The 18,190-nt window shown below is 32.6% G+C and overlaps 1 protein-coding gene across 2 annotated transcripts in view; it reads left to right on the forward strand.

Annotated features, from left to right (window-relative positions):
* The first annotated feature begins 312 nt into the window (after positions 1 to 312).
* Positions 313 to 18,190, forward strand: part of LOC143226741 (signal-induced proliferation-associated 1-like protein 1) — a 39,740-nt gene continuing 21,862 nt past the window's right edge. For both annotated transcript variants that reach the window (XM_076458111.1, XM_076458110.1), the window contains exons 1-11: positions 313 to 452; positions 4,098 to 5,598; positions 8,765 to 8,913; positions 9,173 to 9,361; positions 9,627 to 9,702; positions 11,583 to 11,681; positions 13,081 to 13,184; positions 14,141 to 14,298; positions 14,956 to 15,062; positions 16,928 to 17,062; positions 17,254 to 17,348. In XM_076458111.1, the coding sequence (XP_076314226.1) occupies positions 4,266 to 5,598; positions 8,765 to 8,913; positions 9,173 to 9,361; positions 9,627 to 9,702; positions 11,583 to 11,681; positions 13,081 to 13,184; positions 14,141 to 14,298; positions 14,956 to 15,062; positions 16,928 to 17,062; positions 17,254 to 17,348 (2,445 nt within the window). In that variant the 5' untranslated portion in view covers positions 313 to 452; positions 4,098 to 4,265. The remainder of the gene's footprint in view (positions 453 to 4,097; positions 5,599 to 8,764; positions 8,914 to 9,172; positions 9,362 to 9,626; positions 9,703 to 11,582; positions 11,682 to 13,080; positions 13,185 to 14,140; positions 14,299 to 14,955; positions 15,063 to 16,927; positions 17,063 to 17,253; positions 17,349 to 18,190) is intronic.

An 18,190-nucleotide genomic window follows, 5' to 3' on the forward strand; every position in this document is an offset into this window, starting at 1 on the left:
ACACAGTCACTGTATAGCTATGTAACTAGGTAATCATTTCATCATCAGGTTTCAAGAAAAACTTCTGGAATTCCAATCTTGTGCAGAATAAACATGTATTTTTATTGGAAAAGAAAATGAAAGTGTTAAATTCCCAACTATTGCGTGGGAAGTTTAATTCAATAATTTACCTTGTTCACATCGTGTTGTTTTTCGAGTTATATGTTTATATATATATTTAAAATATATAATTAAACTGTTTGAAAAAAGTATTGTTCATTCATATTGCATCGTGTTCGTCACAGGTCATGTGACCGGAAACTGGTTAGTTACGCTCGGGTGTTGTTGACGCTCATTCAGTAACAGGCATGTGCATGTGGAAAATGTTAATGGATGGAAGTGAATGACAGAATAAGGTGTCAAGAGATTTTAAACAAAGCCTTTGAAAAATAGCTTGAGATATCACTTTAAAGGTTAATATATATATATATATATGTTTGCTATATGATTTAGTTAACTTTTGTTTTATTATTTAAAACCTTTATTTGCATAATACTTTCTAATTTACGAAGAGTATAATATTACTAAATCGCATTCGTAATTTCTTCCTGAAGTTCAGGCCTGTTTTCAATAGTTAAGCCTAACTGTATAATATAGTAAAGAAGATACGTCTGATAATTTGTCTTTACCCGAATCGTTGGGATAGAAAAATTCGTTTTACTATTACGTGTTAGATTCACACGAATGAAATGGATCTCGGATGCGGAAATTTGAAAATACGAGTAGTAACAGGATGTGAATAAACGAAGGCATTGTTTTTCGTACTTAATAAGTTAATAATTGATTATAACGGTGATAGTATAAGTTAATGACAGGAGTAGGGGACAAAAATACACTTTGTATTTAGAGTTGTCTTTGACTGAAAAGTTATATTTTTCTAAGAGGGTGATTGGCTTTTGGATTAGATTACCTTTAGATGTGATAAATGCAATTAATTTAAGCTTAAGGAAAAATTTGATAAATATTTGAATGATAAGAGTAATGTTTAAAGAGTTTAATGTAAGGGATGATTTAGATGGACTAAGAGTTTCTTTGTTCTTAAACTATATACATATTATGTATTTGTAATTTTTAGTATGTATATAAATCTTAATTGCTTCATTTCAGGATATGAGTGTGATATACTGTTGATATGTCAGTGTAACTTGTAATCTTTCTTTATGTCTTTGTATTGCTGCTGATGTAATTTATTTAGAAATAGAAGTTTTACATATTTCATAGACATACAACAATTTGAAGTTGTGAAGACTTGAGTGTCTGCAAAGTCTGGAATCATAATGAAATATAGTGTAAATAGTTGTGAGCCAAGGTGAATTGAGACATTTTATAACAGTGACAATATAATAGTTCAGACTTTGCAAACACTAGGTATACTGTAACGTATAACTCTGTGTTGATGCTACTACTATCATAAATAGTTAGTAACGTTCCTTAGGTGTTAAAGTGTTTGGTATAGCATTCAGTATTGCTACGGCCTGGTATGGCCAGGTGGATAAGGCACTCAACTAGTAGTCCGAGGTTTGTGGGTTCGAATTCCCATAACAACCAACATGCTTGCCATTTTGAATAGGGTTTCATTATTTTTTGATAGAGAGTTCTGCTATTTGTTAGCAAAAGAGTACCCCAAAAGTTGGATGTGGGTGGTGGTGACTAGCTTCCTTCCCTCCAGTCTTACACTGTTAAATTAGGCACAGCTAGTGAAGAAAGTTCTTGTGTAGCTTTGTGCAAAATTGAAAAACAAACGATACTGCCACATCTAGATAAATTGTTGTTGTTTCTAGAATTTTCAATGCTACAGGTACTTAATTCAGACTTTACATAGGTTATGGATGTGTGATATCAGAATGCCAAAACTACATATGTAGAATGTAGTGTGTTTTTAAATACTCCAGTTTTAGTGAGTCAGCTATCGCTGTCACACCACATTTGTGTATCTACCACCTTCTTGGAATACGTGTTTGATGAGCCACACACATTCCTGAAATATAATAACATATGATTACAAAACTGCACGGTGACTTTCCGAACACCTTGTACATCGAGTGTTGTATCCAAACCAACGTCTGCCCCACTGAGTGCATCAACATTTTACAAAATATCATATTGATACGAGTTGATTTTGATTTCTAAAAGTGGATAATTAATGTGCAATATGGCAGTGTTGATTGAAATGGGAACATTTGTGACAAGACTTCTATGCAGCATTACAGGAGCTTTGTTGTGATAGCCCACATTAACATTGGTTTTGAGGAATGAATATTCTAACACACTAGGCTGTGAACTCATATTTCATAGAAAAATGTCTTGCGTGAATTGGAAATACTCGGGGCAGAGCATCAAACATTATGAAGGAGTGCCACTTTAAGTTTCATGTTTACAGGAACTAAAACATTTTCACATATTAACAGTTCATTCAGATGAAGATATTAAAACATAAGAGAACTGTTGTAATCTTGCATAACATACCTGGTTGAAAACAAGTTTATAGAGGAGCATTTCATCTTAGTTTAAATAAAATACACATCTCGAGAAACCCACTTGTTGAGAAATTTATATGCAAAAATGGCTTGTTTGGGTTGAGAAAATATTTTACATAGAAGAGCGAACAGTGTTTCGACCTTCTTCGGTCATCGTCAGGTTCACAAAGAAAGAGGTAACTGACCGGAAGCTGACCACATGTTTGAAAGGGGTTGTGTAACTGAGTGTCGGAATGTCAGAGGGGTCATATTTTGAAAGTGCTTGGGCTATCATTTATATATTTTTGTGGTTTATGTATTTTTTTATCCTGGCTGATATTTTTAGTGTCACAGCTGTTCTTTTTGATATTTTAGGAACCTCTGGCTCTGTACTATAAATTCAGAATTTAAAAAAATGACACTCTTAAGAAACCTGTCTCAACCATGATGGTGTACAAATCTTTATTTTTGTGTCTAAGATTACTAACTCACATTCTGAAACAAGACTCAAAATTTTTAAACTGTGTGTCATCATTTTAATATCATTCTTCCACATTTATTCATTCAAGCCAGCGAGAGAGCATGGTGAAAGGTGACCACAGCCTTTTGAATTCGTACTTTTACTAATCAAAATAACACACACTAATAATGTGACAGAAATTTAATATAGTATTTTGTAATATAGTTTGTTGAGTCTTATGAGACTGAATAATAACTCAAAACTCTTGGGAATAGATTCTAGGACTCTAATTATTACTTTACCCTGCTAACACCTGAGCCACTATTTTCCAACAACATCAAAGTTTTCTTACATGAAGAAGTCTAGCTGATATAATATGAAATAATTTTAAAATATTTGTGATAATAAAATAGTTACTTTGAATTTGAATTTTTTTCCACCTTTTCTGGTGTTTTTAGATATTAGTTTGTTTCTTTTTAAGAAATAGCCATATTTATAATTTTTACTCTACAAATCTTTATGTTTTCTAGTTTTTATTTAATGGAGGATATTATTTTCTAAGTTTGTGCTTTAGTGATATTGAGGTAAATGACTAACCTTCATAGTTACGTAAATCTGTCATTTCGTTTAACAAATCCACTGTGAAAATTTTCTTCTATGAGATTGCTAAGAAGCCACCAAGCTGTTTAAAAGTGGAATATTTCTTTACTTTATTTGGTATAATATTTTTATGTAAGATGTTCAGTGTAAAGGTAGTTTTAGAATATGTGTGGCTTGTACAATATCATTAAATTCCTCAGGGTATATGAACCTTTATTCTTAAATCTGTAGATTTTGTTTTATGTGTGCTAAGCATTTTGAATAACCATGGGTTTACAAGAGTGATTATAGCTGATTACTGTTCTTTCCTGCTATTCAGAATAGGTTTTCTACCTTAAAACTACTGCATGGTTAACAGAGAGACAATTTTTTTTTACTTCCTGCTCAGAGCACTGGCAATTTTTTAATCAGATGTTCCAGTTCTGTATAATGCTCAGCTTCATGATTCTCTTGTACCATTGAGTTTAGTGTTTTTACTCTGAAATGTGATTGTTGCCTTCAAAAGTGAAGATTAACCATCCATATCTTGTTATTCATTCCAGATGGCTAGTCAACTTCAAATAAATGATGTTCTGTTGGCATGAGTCAAAGACTTATGATGCAGTCTCTCAGTGTGTCTGTGGCTGCTAGAAAGTTGGGTGTTATTACAATTCCTTTGCTCAATCACTGCAGAATAGTAATAAAGAACCAAAAATAATATTCTAAGTGACATGGCTGATGTTCCCAGTACAATAGAAGAAAGCAGTTTTCCCACGAAGGATGAGCTGACATCAGATGTACTCCGTGCTTGCACTGCAGAATACTACAAAGAAATTTGTAGATCAGCTTATGTGTATAAGAACGGATGTATGACTCAGATAAGTGAACCTTTGCATACAACAAATAATGTGCCCATTAAACTACAAACCTCACAGTTAAAACAATCTTTTGAAAATTGTACTATACGTACAACGTCTGGAAGTCTGATACAGTGTAATCCCCATCTTCAGAACGATGGCCCACACCGAACTCTCAGTGAAAGAATGAATAAGGTATCAGTTACCACACAACGACCTGGGTGTAAGGTTTCATTACACCGAAGTAATAGTAACTTGGAGATAGAGCACAGAAGAGAAAGGTTTTCAGATAGAACAGTGAGTGCTCATGGAAACTTTGGTAGCACTTCATCTTTAGGTGTAAAAAATGGTGCAAATGAAGGTTTCTTCTCCATGCTAAAAGAGTTTAAACCTGGTCATACTGACCAGAGAAGTGATGGACCTGCTAGGTTACAGGATGTTTTGATTGGTAAAGTTGACCCTCCTCCAGCTTCCCAGAATGCCTCGAATACTTTAGTTCACAGTACAGGTAGTTTAGAAGATTGCCAGAGCCCTACCCTGAAATCAAAACTGTACAAATTATGGGACATGAGAGAGAAAGTCAAAATGCTCAATGCAGAGACAATATTTTTTAAGAAAGTGAGAAATAAAGTGGATACAAGTACAAACTTGGGGACACATGGTTCTCATGTGTCGCTAGATTCTGACTGCAGACTTGAAGAGAAAATGAGGAAAAAAGCATTTGCTCACTATGATTGTCAAAGCATTGGTGTTGATTTGAGCACTGCTGCTACAGTAGTGTGCAAGTTGGTAACTCGCAGGTGCAATACTTCTACTGGTGCTTCTGCAGCATCTGTGATAAGCAAACTGCAGTACAGTCACGGCGGAGACGGGGGTGTTTTGATGAAATATCTGGATCCGGGAGACGGACGTTGCAACGACCTTGTTCTGAGTTGTTCTTTTTTTCGGAATGAGCTCTGTGGTGAAAAGGTGAAAATGGTTAGTTTAAATAGGTTAAGTCACAGACTGAACCAGAAGAATTCATCAACAACTGTTTCTGGTTCAACTACCTATTATAGGCCTTTGTCAGCATATGGTTTATCAGTTCTTGAAAAAACTGATAGCATCAGGTGGAAGAAGCGTTGTTGTCCATATCAACGTTTTTCCTTCCCTATAGAAAAAACTGACACTGGAGCCCTTTACTACAGGCAGTATTTTTTAAATCAGGGTAAGTGTTTAATGCCCAAAGTGTAGTTTAATATGGTATTTTGTTTAAACTGGTATAAAACAAAATGAATATTAAAGAGAATGTTAAAAAAAATTGATAGAGGTAAACAAGGTTTACAGCTGGATGTTCAAGTTTAAAAAGAAATCACTTCACCTTTTTATAAATATCTTTGTTTTCCAAGTAGTCAGTTTTATAATAAGACTAAAGTTTACATTTAGTGATATTATAACAGTAAGTAGAGTGTAATTACCAAGCACATTACATATTAGTAATTACTGTGACTTCAAAGCATACATTTTATTTCAAAGGTTTCTTGATGTTCTCTTTTTTTGGTCTGTAATAATGGCAAGTGGGGATGGTTGGATATTCATCATAATATCTGTGAATAGAATTAATGATAAGTGAGTGAAATCGATTTTTGAAGAAAAATATTTTTAAGTGAGGTAAGTTTTAAGATACTGAATAATGTATGGCTATTTAAAATTTGTTTTTGCTATTGGATTATAAATTTTTATCAATAAATTAAACTTGTTCAATAGCTTCTCACAACTCAGATAAACAACTTCTTGTGCACATTCACCCAACTGTCCAGTCTTTTGGTTGGAAATGTATTAGAATTCTCCTGTGTTTGAAAAACTGAAATTACTTTCAGTTCTAAATGATTATCTGTTAAAAGAGAAGAACTATACATTTTAATGTCCATTTATATAATTAACATAAATATAGAGGAGCAATAAGTGACCTGTTGGTCTATCTTGGTTTTCCCATCTTCTAAACTGAACTAAAATTATCAAATAAACAAATTAAAAAAATAAAAACCAGCTCATATAAATTCATGGCAACCCATTCCACAGGTCAACCACCTGATAGAAAAATAAAACCAACTCGGCTGAAGATGACTCCAATCTTTCCAAAATCAATGTTTTTGTTCTCTGGTTATACTATTCTTTCCATTATGTATGGCAGATGATGATGTATCAATACTATGAATTCCTTTTGCAATCTTACACACCTCAATCAGATACCCACTAACCCCCTCTTTTTTTTTCCAAGAAAAACAATATTGTATATCTTAATCTTACGTAATGTGGTAACTTCTCCATTTTAGTAACCTTTCTCTGGAACCTTTCTGACACTTCAGTATCTTTCCTAAGGTAAGGAACCCAAGAGTGAACACGATATTCCAAATGTGGCTGAACCAGTGACCTGCACAATGAAATTATAACCTCTTTAGACTTGAATTTCACATTTCTGTAAATAGAAACTAAAATCCTGTTTACTTTACTACTGATAACACCACATTGCTTGGATAGCTTTAGAGGCTGATGGGCCTGGCATGGCCAGGTGGGTTAAGGCATTTGACTCGTAATCTGAGGGCCGTGGGTTCAAATTCTCGTCATGCTAAGCATGCTTGCTTTTTTAGCGATGGGGCATTATAATGTGATGGTCAATCCCGCTATTCATTGGTAAAAGAGTAGCCTAAGTGTTGGCAGTGGGTGGTGATCACTAGCTGCCTTCCCTCTAGTCTTACACTGCTAAATTAGGGATGGCTAGTGCAGATACCTCTTGTGTAGCTTTGTGCTAAATTAAAAAATAAATTAGAGGCTGATGAACTGTTACACCAAAATCCCTTTCTTTCATAATGTTGTTGAGGTTATTCCCATCCAAATTATACAGTTCAAATTATGATAACCCATATGCACTGTCTTGTATTTATAATTAAAACCCATATGCCATTTATTTGTCCAACTCACTAAATGATCTAAATCCTTTTGTAAATCAGCAGCATTCTTTTCACATCCAGCAAAACACAAGATCTTAGGTAATCTGCAAATTTTAATAATTTGTTGACTATTCCTTCAGTGATGTAAATCAAAAAATGCAAAGTTTTAAGACTGAGTCCTGAGATACCCACTCCACTTAGAACATTAATCCAGTTTGACTGAACTCTTTATAATAATCTTCCAATTTCTTCCATCAAGCCACTATTCATTCCAATTAGTTAACTTATCATCCACACCCATATAGAATGTTCTTTACATGTGGTACTTTGTCAGAGTATTTCTGAAGATCCAGATATACCAAATATACATCCTCACACTCATCTACGTAAGAAATATCAAAGAATATCAAAAGATTTATAAGGCAAGGTTTTCCCTTAGTGAAATCATGTTGACTATCCAATAAATTCCTAAGCTTTGTTAAATAACTTTGCAAAGTATGTTTTATCTTTACCCACAACTGATGTAAGAACTTATAGGCCTATAAATACTGGGACAATTTTTATCACAACTTTATCAAAAACATCACATCAGTTAAAAAAAAATGCAAGTGGCTGACATATCCAATCTTCAGCCTCCTTTAAAACCCTTGGAGAAATATCACCTGATCCAGGAATCTTATTTTTTAAACTTCCCAGTTTCTTCTCGGCATTAAGGTTTGTATTACTTTTAGAAATGAAGTGAAAGGCTTATAGGTAAGCTTTGTGTGATGAATGAAATAGAAGAATTCTTTATTGTACATGTATATGTCTTTTAACTTAGTGACTCAATGATGCTTTGACTTATCTATTGCCAATTTTTCTACAAAATATAACTTAAAGGTTTTTAAGTCAGTCACGTATAATATTTCAGGATACAGGTTACTAATATATCATAAGGTTTTCAATTTTCTATTTTAGTGCAACTGAAACAATCCTAAACATATAAGAAAACTGTTAAAATGCATTGAGGTGTAGGGGCAATGCAGGAGAACAAAATTTTGAAATTAAAAAACGAGATCAGTGTAAAGTAACATACCAGTGTTTATAAACATTGAGAGTGGTAGAAATTTTCACAATATAATGCCATCTAACCTTTCACATTTTAACTTTATCAGCATTTTTTCTAGCAAAATATTTTTGGAACAAAAGCTCATGGTCATATGAATCTAGACATAAAGGTTTAAAAGCAGTGAAATGTTATTATTCTTGTGTATTTCTTTTTTGAGACCTAATTGATATAATAAATCTGTTATTTTTGCGTGAATTATTTAGTAAATTAATGTTAACTGGCTGTTAAATGCATCTTTTGATTTTCCTGGTCTATGCACAATAAAGTTTCTTTGTTTTTGAGTTTATAAATTTAAAAGTATTGTTGGTAGAACTCATTAACTTTACTTTCTTCAGAGCATCAGAACTGGTTTGGTATAGATGAAAATCTTGGGCCTATAGCAATCAGTATTCGACGGGAAAAGGTGAATGAAAGTACAAAAAATGGAAGCTGTTCGCCATCACAACCACAGTTTCAGTATCGTTTAATTGTTCGGACAAGCGAAGTGAGTTGCTCCAGTGTATTTGTTTTTTGTGATTTTTGGACTAATTATAATATGTGAAATTGGTCCAGTCTTGTGATGTCCCGGCTACATGTTCTTGTGAATTTTTATGATCAATTGTTGATCACTCTATTTGTTCAGACTTCTATGCAAACATAATGTATGAAAGAAATTTTAAAAAATTATTTATGTCTACATCTTAAAATACTCATTTGATTGGTAAGCAACTGAAATAGCCACTTGCATTTTTTGCTTTCTATAGGTAAGGACTTTGCGAGGGTCTGTATTGGAAGAAGCAATTCCTTCACATTTTCGGTCTAGTATCCAGCGTGGACCACTTGCTAGAGAAGTGTTAGAATACATAACTCCAGAGATACAGCTGTCATCTCTGAGGTTGGGTTTGTCTGGAAGTCAGACCCAAGAACAACTTTTGAAACTTGATGAACAGATGGTGAGGTTTTACTCCATGGTAATAATATAAAAACACTGTGAACTGTTAGCAGGGTGTGTGTGGTAGTCACAGTTTTATAGTCTAGCAGGCAAGAAACTCATTTTTACAATTAGCATGTTAAAATGATTACGGTATTCAATCATTCAGTATTGTGATTTTAATAATAGAATGCTGAAAACAGAAGCAAGTAATTTGTTCTCTTTGTGTTTAAACAAAGCTGTAAGTCATGTTTGATATCTTTATGTATGTAATTATCTCTCTCTAGGTGTCTAAAACATACAAAGTTGGAATACTGTATTGTAAGTCAGGCCAGTCCTTGGAAGAAGAAATGTATAATAATGGTAAGTTGTATGTAATACTGCTTGTACCATTTTGTTTATTTATGAAAATAGTTATAATTAAATTGTGAACCTTCTATGATTTATTTATTCCCAGCTCTATGTTGTTATGTTTAAGAGTTTTCTCTCTGACCATTTTGTTTTTGAGTATTATATGTGACTGTCAGAAATGCAACTTCATGGGTGCTGTTTATGCTAATAATTATGTATATTGTGCTATTCATACATCATTGAAAACCATTCAGAAAGAGTAAAGAGTGTAGTAAAGTACTACGCATGAAAGTGTTTTGATTATGCTGATATAAACTCTGATGATATAAACAATAGCCTCAATTGAATAATTTTTTTAAGAACTCTATTTTTTGGTAGGTGTATTTACGAATTACCCCAATAAAGATATAATTAAACCCTCACAAAGAGACATATTAAAAGTTGTGTTCTTGTTGTGAGGAGAGTGCTTTATTTAAAACTGTGTTCTGTGATAAAGAAATTATTGTCACATATACCAAAGTTATTTTATAATTGCCTAATTCTTGAACACCCAAAGTGTGAAATTTTTTATGGATTGTTATTTATTGTGCCATTCAGTAGATGGCATCACAGTGTATTTATTATTTTGGGCACATACATATATACACACTATGGACATTTTAGTAAACTTTTAAATTTTGCCAGTGAAGTCAGGGTTTGTTGAATGTACTATTCATATACACGATTCTTGGGAATATTTTTAACTGAACATGAAAAAGTATAGATGTTTAAACAGCAAATAATTTTTAAGTTTGCTTTTTCAGAACTAGAAAATGGGAAAATTGTGAATTTGTATGTGGTAGATACAAATATTACATCATTTCTTGTTTCATGTACTTCTGGAAGATTGCTTGAAATTCTGAATAAAGTCATGATAATTTAATACATCACTTTAAAATAATGACAAAAAACACAAATGTATGCATGTGTGAGTGTGTGTGTCATTTTGTTTATCGAAATACAAAAGTGTTTAAACGTTTCTCAAAATGAATATATATACATGTTTTCATGCACACACACACACACACACACACACACAACTATTGTATTTCATCTGTTTCAGTTGACAGGTAGTTATAGGAATAGGTGTCCACTGTATTGTTGTTGGACATTATTAAGACTTTTAGGCAAAAAAAATAACAAAACTATTCCCATGTTAAAAATAATGTTTTAGTTTAATTTAATAATTGCAATCTCTCCAAGTTGTTTCAAAGTTAAATATAATAAAACAATTATTCCTAAGAGGCTTGTTTTTAGAGATACTAACAAGTGAAGATTGAACTAATGTCTCTCAGAAGTCCAGTTGCTGCAGAAATGCACTTCATTGTTTGGAGGCATGGATGAGAGCATTGTAAAGTTGACAAAATTCAACTGTTCAGTTAGAAAAGAGTAGCCCAAGAACTGCCACCATATTCTGTTTGCTTGCTAATTTTCCACTAAATAACCAGTTTAAAATTCGGAAGAGCTATGCGCAGGTAGACTTTATGTAGCTTAGTGCACATATATTAAAACTGGCTGACCAGCACAGAATAATGTACCCAATTTAGTTACACTGACAAACCTCTTTTTAAAACTTCTTAATTTATTTGTGTATGTTATTTAATAAGATGATGATGTGTGTCAGTCTAATTATTTATTTCAGATTGAAAACTAGTCACTATACAAGAAAACTAACAGAAGCTTCCCCCCCCCCCCATCATTATATCTAGTTGAAGGAATATGTTTTTAAACATTACTCTCACTAGTAGATGGTTTGGTTTAAACAACCAAGACTTTCTCTGTAGCATATGTGTTTTTCATCTTTCAATTAAAAAAAATTGTTTTATTTCATTTGAAATGCTTTATTTCTGTAGAATTTTCTGGATCCGCCTTTGAAGAATTCCTCGAGTTAATCGGAAAGCGGGTGAGATTAAAAGGATTTGACAAGTACGCGGGAGGATTAGATAATAAAAGTAAAGTCCACAAAACATGTTCTTTCTATATATTTTATTACTTTTATGTATGTTTAGCTATTTGTTATACTGGTATTTGATTAATGAGACAGAAATCTTTCTATTATACTTTATCTCTTGAAACTTAAACATGAGAAAGTTACTGGCATACTGTACATGAAAAGAAGTAGAGGAGGATAATAATAATAATAGGTAGTTAGGTGGTTAATAATAGATAATAGGTGATTATCGGCATGCTGTATGAAAGATCTTGTAGGGGAGGGTATTGGTATGCTATATGAAATGTCACAGAAAAAGGGTTTATTAGCATTATTTACAAAAGAACAAGCAGAGGAGGTCAATAGTGCACTGTTCAAAGGTCAGGAAGGGGACATTAGTGGCATGCTGTACAAAAGAAATATTGACAATTTTATTATATAAGACCATACGTCACTACTCTGTGATAGAAAATAATACGATAAAATGTTTGGTCAAGAGACAGTGCTCTATACCAACTTTTTTACATAGGAGACCTTGTCTGTTATCCCCATAAATGAAGTTCCTAGAACCAGAAATTTCATGGCCAGAAGCAAAAGGCATTATAGAAAACACATAAAAATAATTTTTTATATTAGAATTAAGTGTGATATAGGTTTGGCTGCGTACTATATATATTTTTGAAATGAAGTTGAATATTGTGTTTTTCTCAACAAGATAAAAAATTCTGTTAAATATTTAACTTTGGAAGACGGTGCTGTAAAAACTAAAATTTGTATCAAAGGTAGAAGTAAGTGTTTTGTATGGTATGTTGTAAATCACTTTCTATGTTCAGTGGAAAACAACAAACTTTTTGTGTTTTGTTTTTAGAAATGAGCGTGTGTGTGTGTGTCTTCTAGGATTCACAAACACCAGAAATGTACACTTCTCATCCCACTATACCTTTTCCTTTGAGAAGCACTGATGTGTACAATAATTAATACAACTGCTATCCTCTTTAAAAACCTCAAAAATGTCTTCCCAAATTTTGTGGTCATCAGATGGCTCTCTAAAACAGTTCTCAGCTGCATATTTTTAATGGGACCATTAGGTCCTGGTATAGAATACTAATAAACTTTTTGATCTCAACTGTTTTCATGTGTCTTTAGCTAAGAAGTTAGATTCACTGTCATCTGTCTTTGTAACATTAAACTGGTTTTATGTTTTGAAAGCAAAGAACTCCCTAGATATTAATTAAAATGTTTTATTGGAGACAGAAGCTTTGAAGTTTTAATGTGATTTCATGTTTCTTATTTAATATGTTTAATGTTATTAGTATGTTAATTAGAATTTAAGCCTTTTTTTTGTGATGATGTTTAGAAGTGTGTATATGCTATGGACAGTATTTCCCAATTTATTGAATACACGTATTTTCATTTTATAGCAGATGCAAGTGGCCTGTATTCCATCTATTCGTCCTATCAAAATCGTGAGATCATGTTTCATGTGTCAACCATGTTACCTTACACTCCAAACAACAAACAGCAGGTGAGGGTTGTTGAATAGTAACTATACTGTTTTACACTCCTAGTAGTTATTATACAGTTGTAAACTCCTAACAGTTAACAGGAAGTGCAAGTTATTTAGTAGTTATTGTACAATTGTACACTCCCAGCAGTAAGTGAGGCTGTTTAATAGTTATTGTAAAGATTTATGGGGGTTACAAGGACAGTCAAATTGACCAATTCCATATATAGTTTAGGGTAGAGGACAGACCTGACAAGAGGGGGAAGGGGGGCTATAGTCCAACGGTCAGTTAGGGTGCCAGGGAAAATATGTGTAAAGAATAATGTATTCTTATTTTCATAACATAATTAAGGAAAAATTGCAGTACTGCTGGAAATCATTTTGCCTTAACAAATGTAAATTCTCAGTACATTTGGCTTCTGCCCACCAGAAAAATTCTTCATACACCCATGAATTTATGAAGACTTCAAAAAAGGGCTTGGGAACATAATTGTTCCAGGACCTGACCTGCCACTTGATGCCCCTGAGAGGAAATAACAAATAAAAGTTTTTCAAAAAATAAAGTGTCATATTTATAATTAGAGGGGTTTAAAGAGATTACAAATGAAATTTGAAAATTTTGAGATGAAAAAAAGTATTTTTAATTCTTAACAAGGAAATAACTTTTCACTCAAGACCAGTCAATACTTTCAATATATTCAGTGACAGATTTGTAGTAAAAATACTTAAGAGAAAACTCTCATTTTTGTTAATAAATGTTTTGTAATATTTACAAAACATTATGTATTGTTAATAGTTACAGTATGGAAACTGATGATCATTTTAGGGTCACATGGTCAGTGAAATCAATGAAAGCATTTGTGAAAGAGTTAGATTGAAAGCAATCTGTGTTTGTGGTAAGAAGGTTTATTGATTATCTTTTTTTAATTGTTTGTGCAAAGAAAATTACCGTGACTGTGTACATGTTGTATGTTTAGGTGCTGAGGAAACGACATATTGGAAATGATGTTGTTACCATTGTATTCCAAGAACCTGGTGCCCTTCCCTTCACACCAAAAAACATTCGTTCAAACTTTCAACACGTGTTCATAGTTGTGAAAGCTGTGGATCCATGCACTGTCAGTACAACATACAGGTAGTTACAATGAGCTTATATATAAATTTAAAAGTCACTTAGATCTGAGGTAAAGGAAAATGAAAGAAAAAGATTTTAATAAGAATACTGATTAGCGTGTACTCGGATGTTTTAAGATACCACATTGACAGCAAGTCTTATGATTTTTCTTGCTTTATTCCATATGTAAAAATAGTCATGGAGCTTCAACCATTTTTTTATTTTGTAGTTAGTTGTTTAACCTTATCACCATGAGTATCCTTTACTGTGAATGACAATTTTAATGTTTTACATTCAAACATTTATTGAAGCACACTTTGTTTATGTTATTATAATATCATATTCTAGTAAAATCATAGTTAATAATCCATATGTTAATAGCATGCAAGTTTTAATTTTGTAATTCTACAAGGCAATATTTTAAAAAGTCCTGAATTTCCCCTAGTGTGACACATTTTGTCTTAGCATGTCATCATTTCTTATTGTTTTGTAATTATGGGAGGTAACAACCATGTTTGAAAACGTATGTTAATACTTTACAACATTATGTCTTCATTAAACCTTTTCTAAGAAATTGCTCTAATAATAATTAACTGTGCATTATTTTCTTTCTGCCTTCAATATTTAATTTGTCACTGAATCTAATTCTTGTGTTTTCCATTTATTGCCGTATTTTAGAGTGGCTGTTAGTCGATCCAAAGAAGTCCCAGCTTTTGGGCCTCCAATTCCATCTGATGGAACTTTTCCAAAGTCCAAGTCTTTTGTTGACTTTCTCCTAGCAAAAGGTAAGGTTGATATGAAATAAATGCTTTATTGTTTAGTGTGTTTCATCTGTTATGGTTTTTTTAAACAATCTATCCAAATGACTGTTCTTATCAATCATTCATAATTTTCCTGATGTTAATACTGTACTTATCTTCCCACAATATTAACTATTCTCATTCAGTATTAACCTCTAAATGCAGACTTTTCCTTTATACGTGCCACAAGCCTTATCCAATGTGTGTCTCCTGTAACTCATCATCCATCATCAATTAACCATCAGTACCATAGAATGTTCATGTGACTCCATCTACACTCTTACACGTTTTGTTTGGCAATGTTCAGATGTGTCTTTTATCTATTTATTACTGCATGTTTGACTTTGTTTTCCTCAAAAAGTGGTTTATTTAACCCTAAAACAGCATGAATGTTGTAGGTAGCAGCACCAGTCGATGATGGCTGCCATTTAAAGGTACAACTTCATTTAATTTGTTTAATCATATACTTATTTTGTGTTTATCACTTAACTCATGGTGCTTTATTTTGGCAGTTGAGTTTTGTGAAACTTTTCTCTGCAATATAATTACAAGTTCACCTTACCTGTTTGTGGGTGACAACAGCAACTAGCGTTTTTGTGGGCCTCAGGTGTGGGAGACTCTGACAATGGACTTGTGTGCTGTCGTGCATGGGGACGTAGAATGTTGTGCTGGGCCAACAATAGAGAAGTTACAATGACGCACTGCATGTGTGCACTCATTTTACTGTATCCAATAAAACTGACCTTTGTTTTTACAATGTGACCTTCCTTAGCTGTGTGTTAGTGATGTTGGTAAATAGTTACTTTTCAGTTATTATTAATTGTGTGTGTGTGTATTATTCAGAAACAAGTTCTTAAATGTATTTTTTAAAACATAAAACAGTAGATAAGACATAAAACAATTATCTCTTCTAGTTATGACCTTTGTACTCATTGCTGTTTGTCTTAGCATGCCAAGTCTTAAGAACTTTTGCATGTGGAGGATGTGAATTGAAATAATTTTTTTTTAGGTTTTGTATGTACATTTGAATAATAAAAAACTCATAAAATATTTCACTAATACCACAGAATTCCATTTGAAGTTTAATAACTAAACTGTATTTGTGTCAAAAATTACAAAATCACGAACAGACTAAAGATTCAACTGACCAGCTCATCTTGAAGGAAAGGAAGGAAAATGTTTGAGAAAATTACTAAAGGGACATTCTGACTTACAATTGGTTTTTTACATGTCATGTATAGCAGTACGTGTGTATATAAGGTACCATTTCCAAAAATGGAAAGAGGTGAGCAGAAGAGCCATTGTGTCTGATTCACTGAATATAGTAATATCTCAGCAAATATAAAAGATAATTGGTTCTTATTTTATATTCTGGCTTATCAATATTAATCATTTGAGTTCGTAATTGATACAAAACTATAAACTTTGTAATTTGACATCAAAAACATCTAATTTGAGTTGGTGCTAAATTCAGAATACCACGTGACACACATAAATTGATTATTAGGTGTGTTTGTTTAATATTTACTTAAATAAATTATAATATGAAAAGTTGAATTATAAGTTTGGTCCTAAACTTAGAGATAAATTCTTAATAGTTCAATAGAATATTGAATGGGAGTAAAAAAAAATATGGTGACTGCCTTTGACCCACCACTCGTCCGTTAAGGATTAATAGTTATATGACTTTTCTTAGTTATCCTGCTACTACACGTGTTTGTTGTGTAATTTAAAATATTGTAACCTCTTTGGCTGATTGAGTATGTCACTTGTTCTGTATAAAAGTTTTAGAGTAATGTAGATGTTGGAAAATTATATTGAATGTTTATTTGTAACTACCTTTTTTACAGTCATCAATGCAGAAGAGGCAGCTCATCAGTCAGAAAAGTTTGTTACCATGATCCAAAGAACAAGATTTGAATGGCTGAAAGATCTTGCAACGGACCATGTCAGTAATACCACAGTGGACACTGGGCCCAAATTTTGTATGTTGTAATTCGTATCATCGACTACTTTGATTTAATCTCCTATTGTTAGAAATTTACCTCCATATTTTTTTAGTTCACTTAAAAGTTACAGTTGTAGATTTAGGCTTATAGTTAAGATGTGTGGGTGTGTCTATGTAAATACAGAAATGTGGTTTTAAAGTTATAATTTTTTCTGCTTTTTTATACAGCTATACCCTCGTTTGGTAGTAAAAAAAAAGAACGTAATCGATCAAGATTTATTCCAGACAGTTTCATTCAGGGAGCCATATCCTGGAAGGTGCAGGTAAAATACATTTTAAGAGATTCTCTTAAACAGTATCTTTTTGGGAATACTGTATTGTTACAATGTATCTCAGGACAGCTGGTGTGGATATTAACACTTATAAAGCAGAAAACAATATTTCGACCTTAGGCCATCTTCAGGTTAACAAAGAGATAGTTTGCAACTGACCGTTGCCAGGCACATCTTAGGGACAAGAGTGTAAATGGGTATGGGATTGTAAGGGACGTTGCAATTAGATGTTAGGTTATTAATTAGTATAGGTATAAAGGTGTTCTTTTATATTGTTAACCTGAAGATGACCTAAGAAAGTTGTAACAATATTCTCTGCTTTCTTAGTAAAAGTGTTAATGCCGACAACAGCCGTCCTGAGATACATTAATACTTGAAGTTGGTTTCTCATCATCATGAATGTATTGTTACAGGTCTCCTTAAAAGTTATTCAAACTACAGATCAGGTTTGTTCCATCTGTTGTAACTTTGTACTAGTCTCTAACTTGTGGTATGTACTAAATATGCATGTTCATAAAGAACAAAATGTAACCTATTGTCTTGTTTTATATTTTTCTATTTCAGGTATGCTAGTCTTAAAAAATATCTATTGAATGAAGTTAGTGCACCAAGCATCAGTAGAATGTTTTAATTATAGCTTTGTTTGAAAGCAACATAATTTATAGTATTTTTAGGACACTTTATTCTAGTGCCTGATATACAGTTTGTGCTATGAAGTTCCATACTCAAAAGATAAATGAATTTTTTGGACAGCCACTATAAAGCAACAAAAAATAATCTTATAAAGTACTTTCCAAAGTACAAATAGGCATGTAGGGGAGGTATTAAATTTG

Source organism: Tachypleus tridentatus, chromosome 9 (genome assembly GCF_004210375.1).
Source record: "Tachypleus tridentatus isolate NWPU-2018 chromosome 9, ASM421037v1, whole genome shotgun sequence".
NCBI lineage: Eukaryota > Metazoa > Arthropoda > Merostomata > Xiphosura > Limulidae > Tachypleus > Tachypleus tridentatus.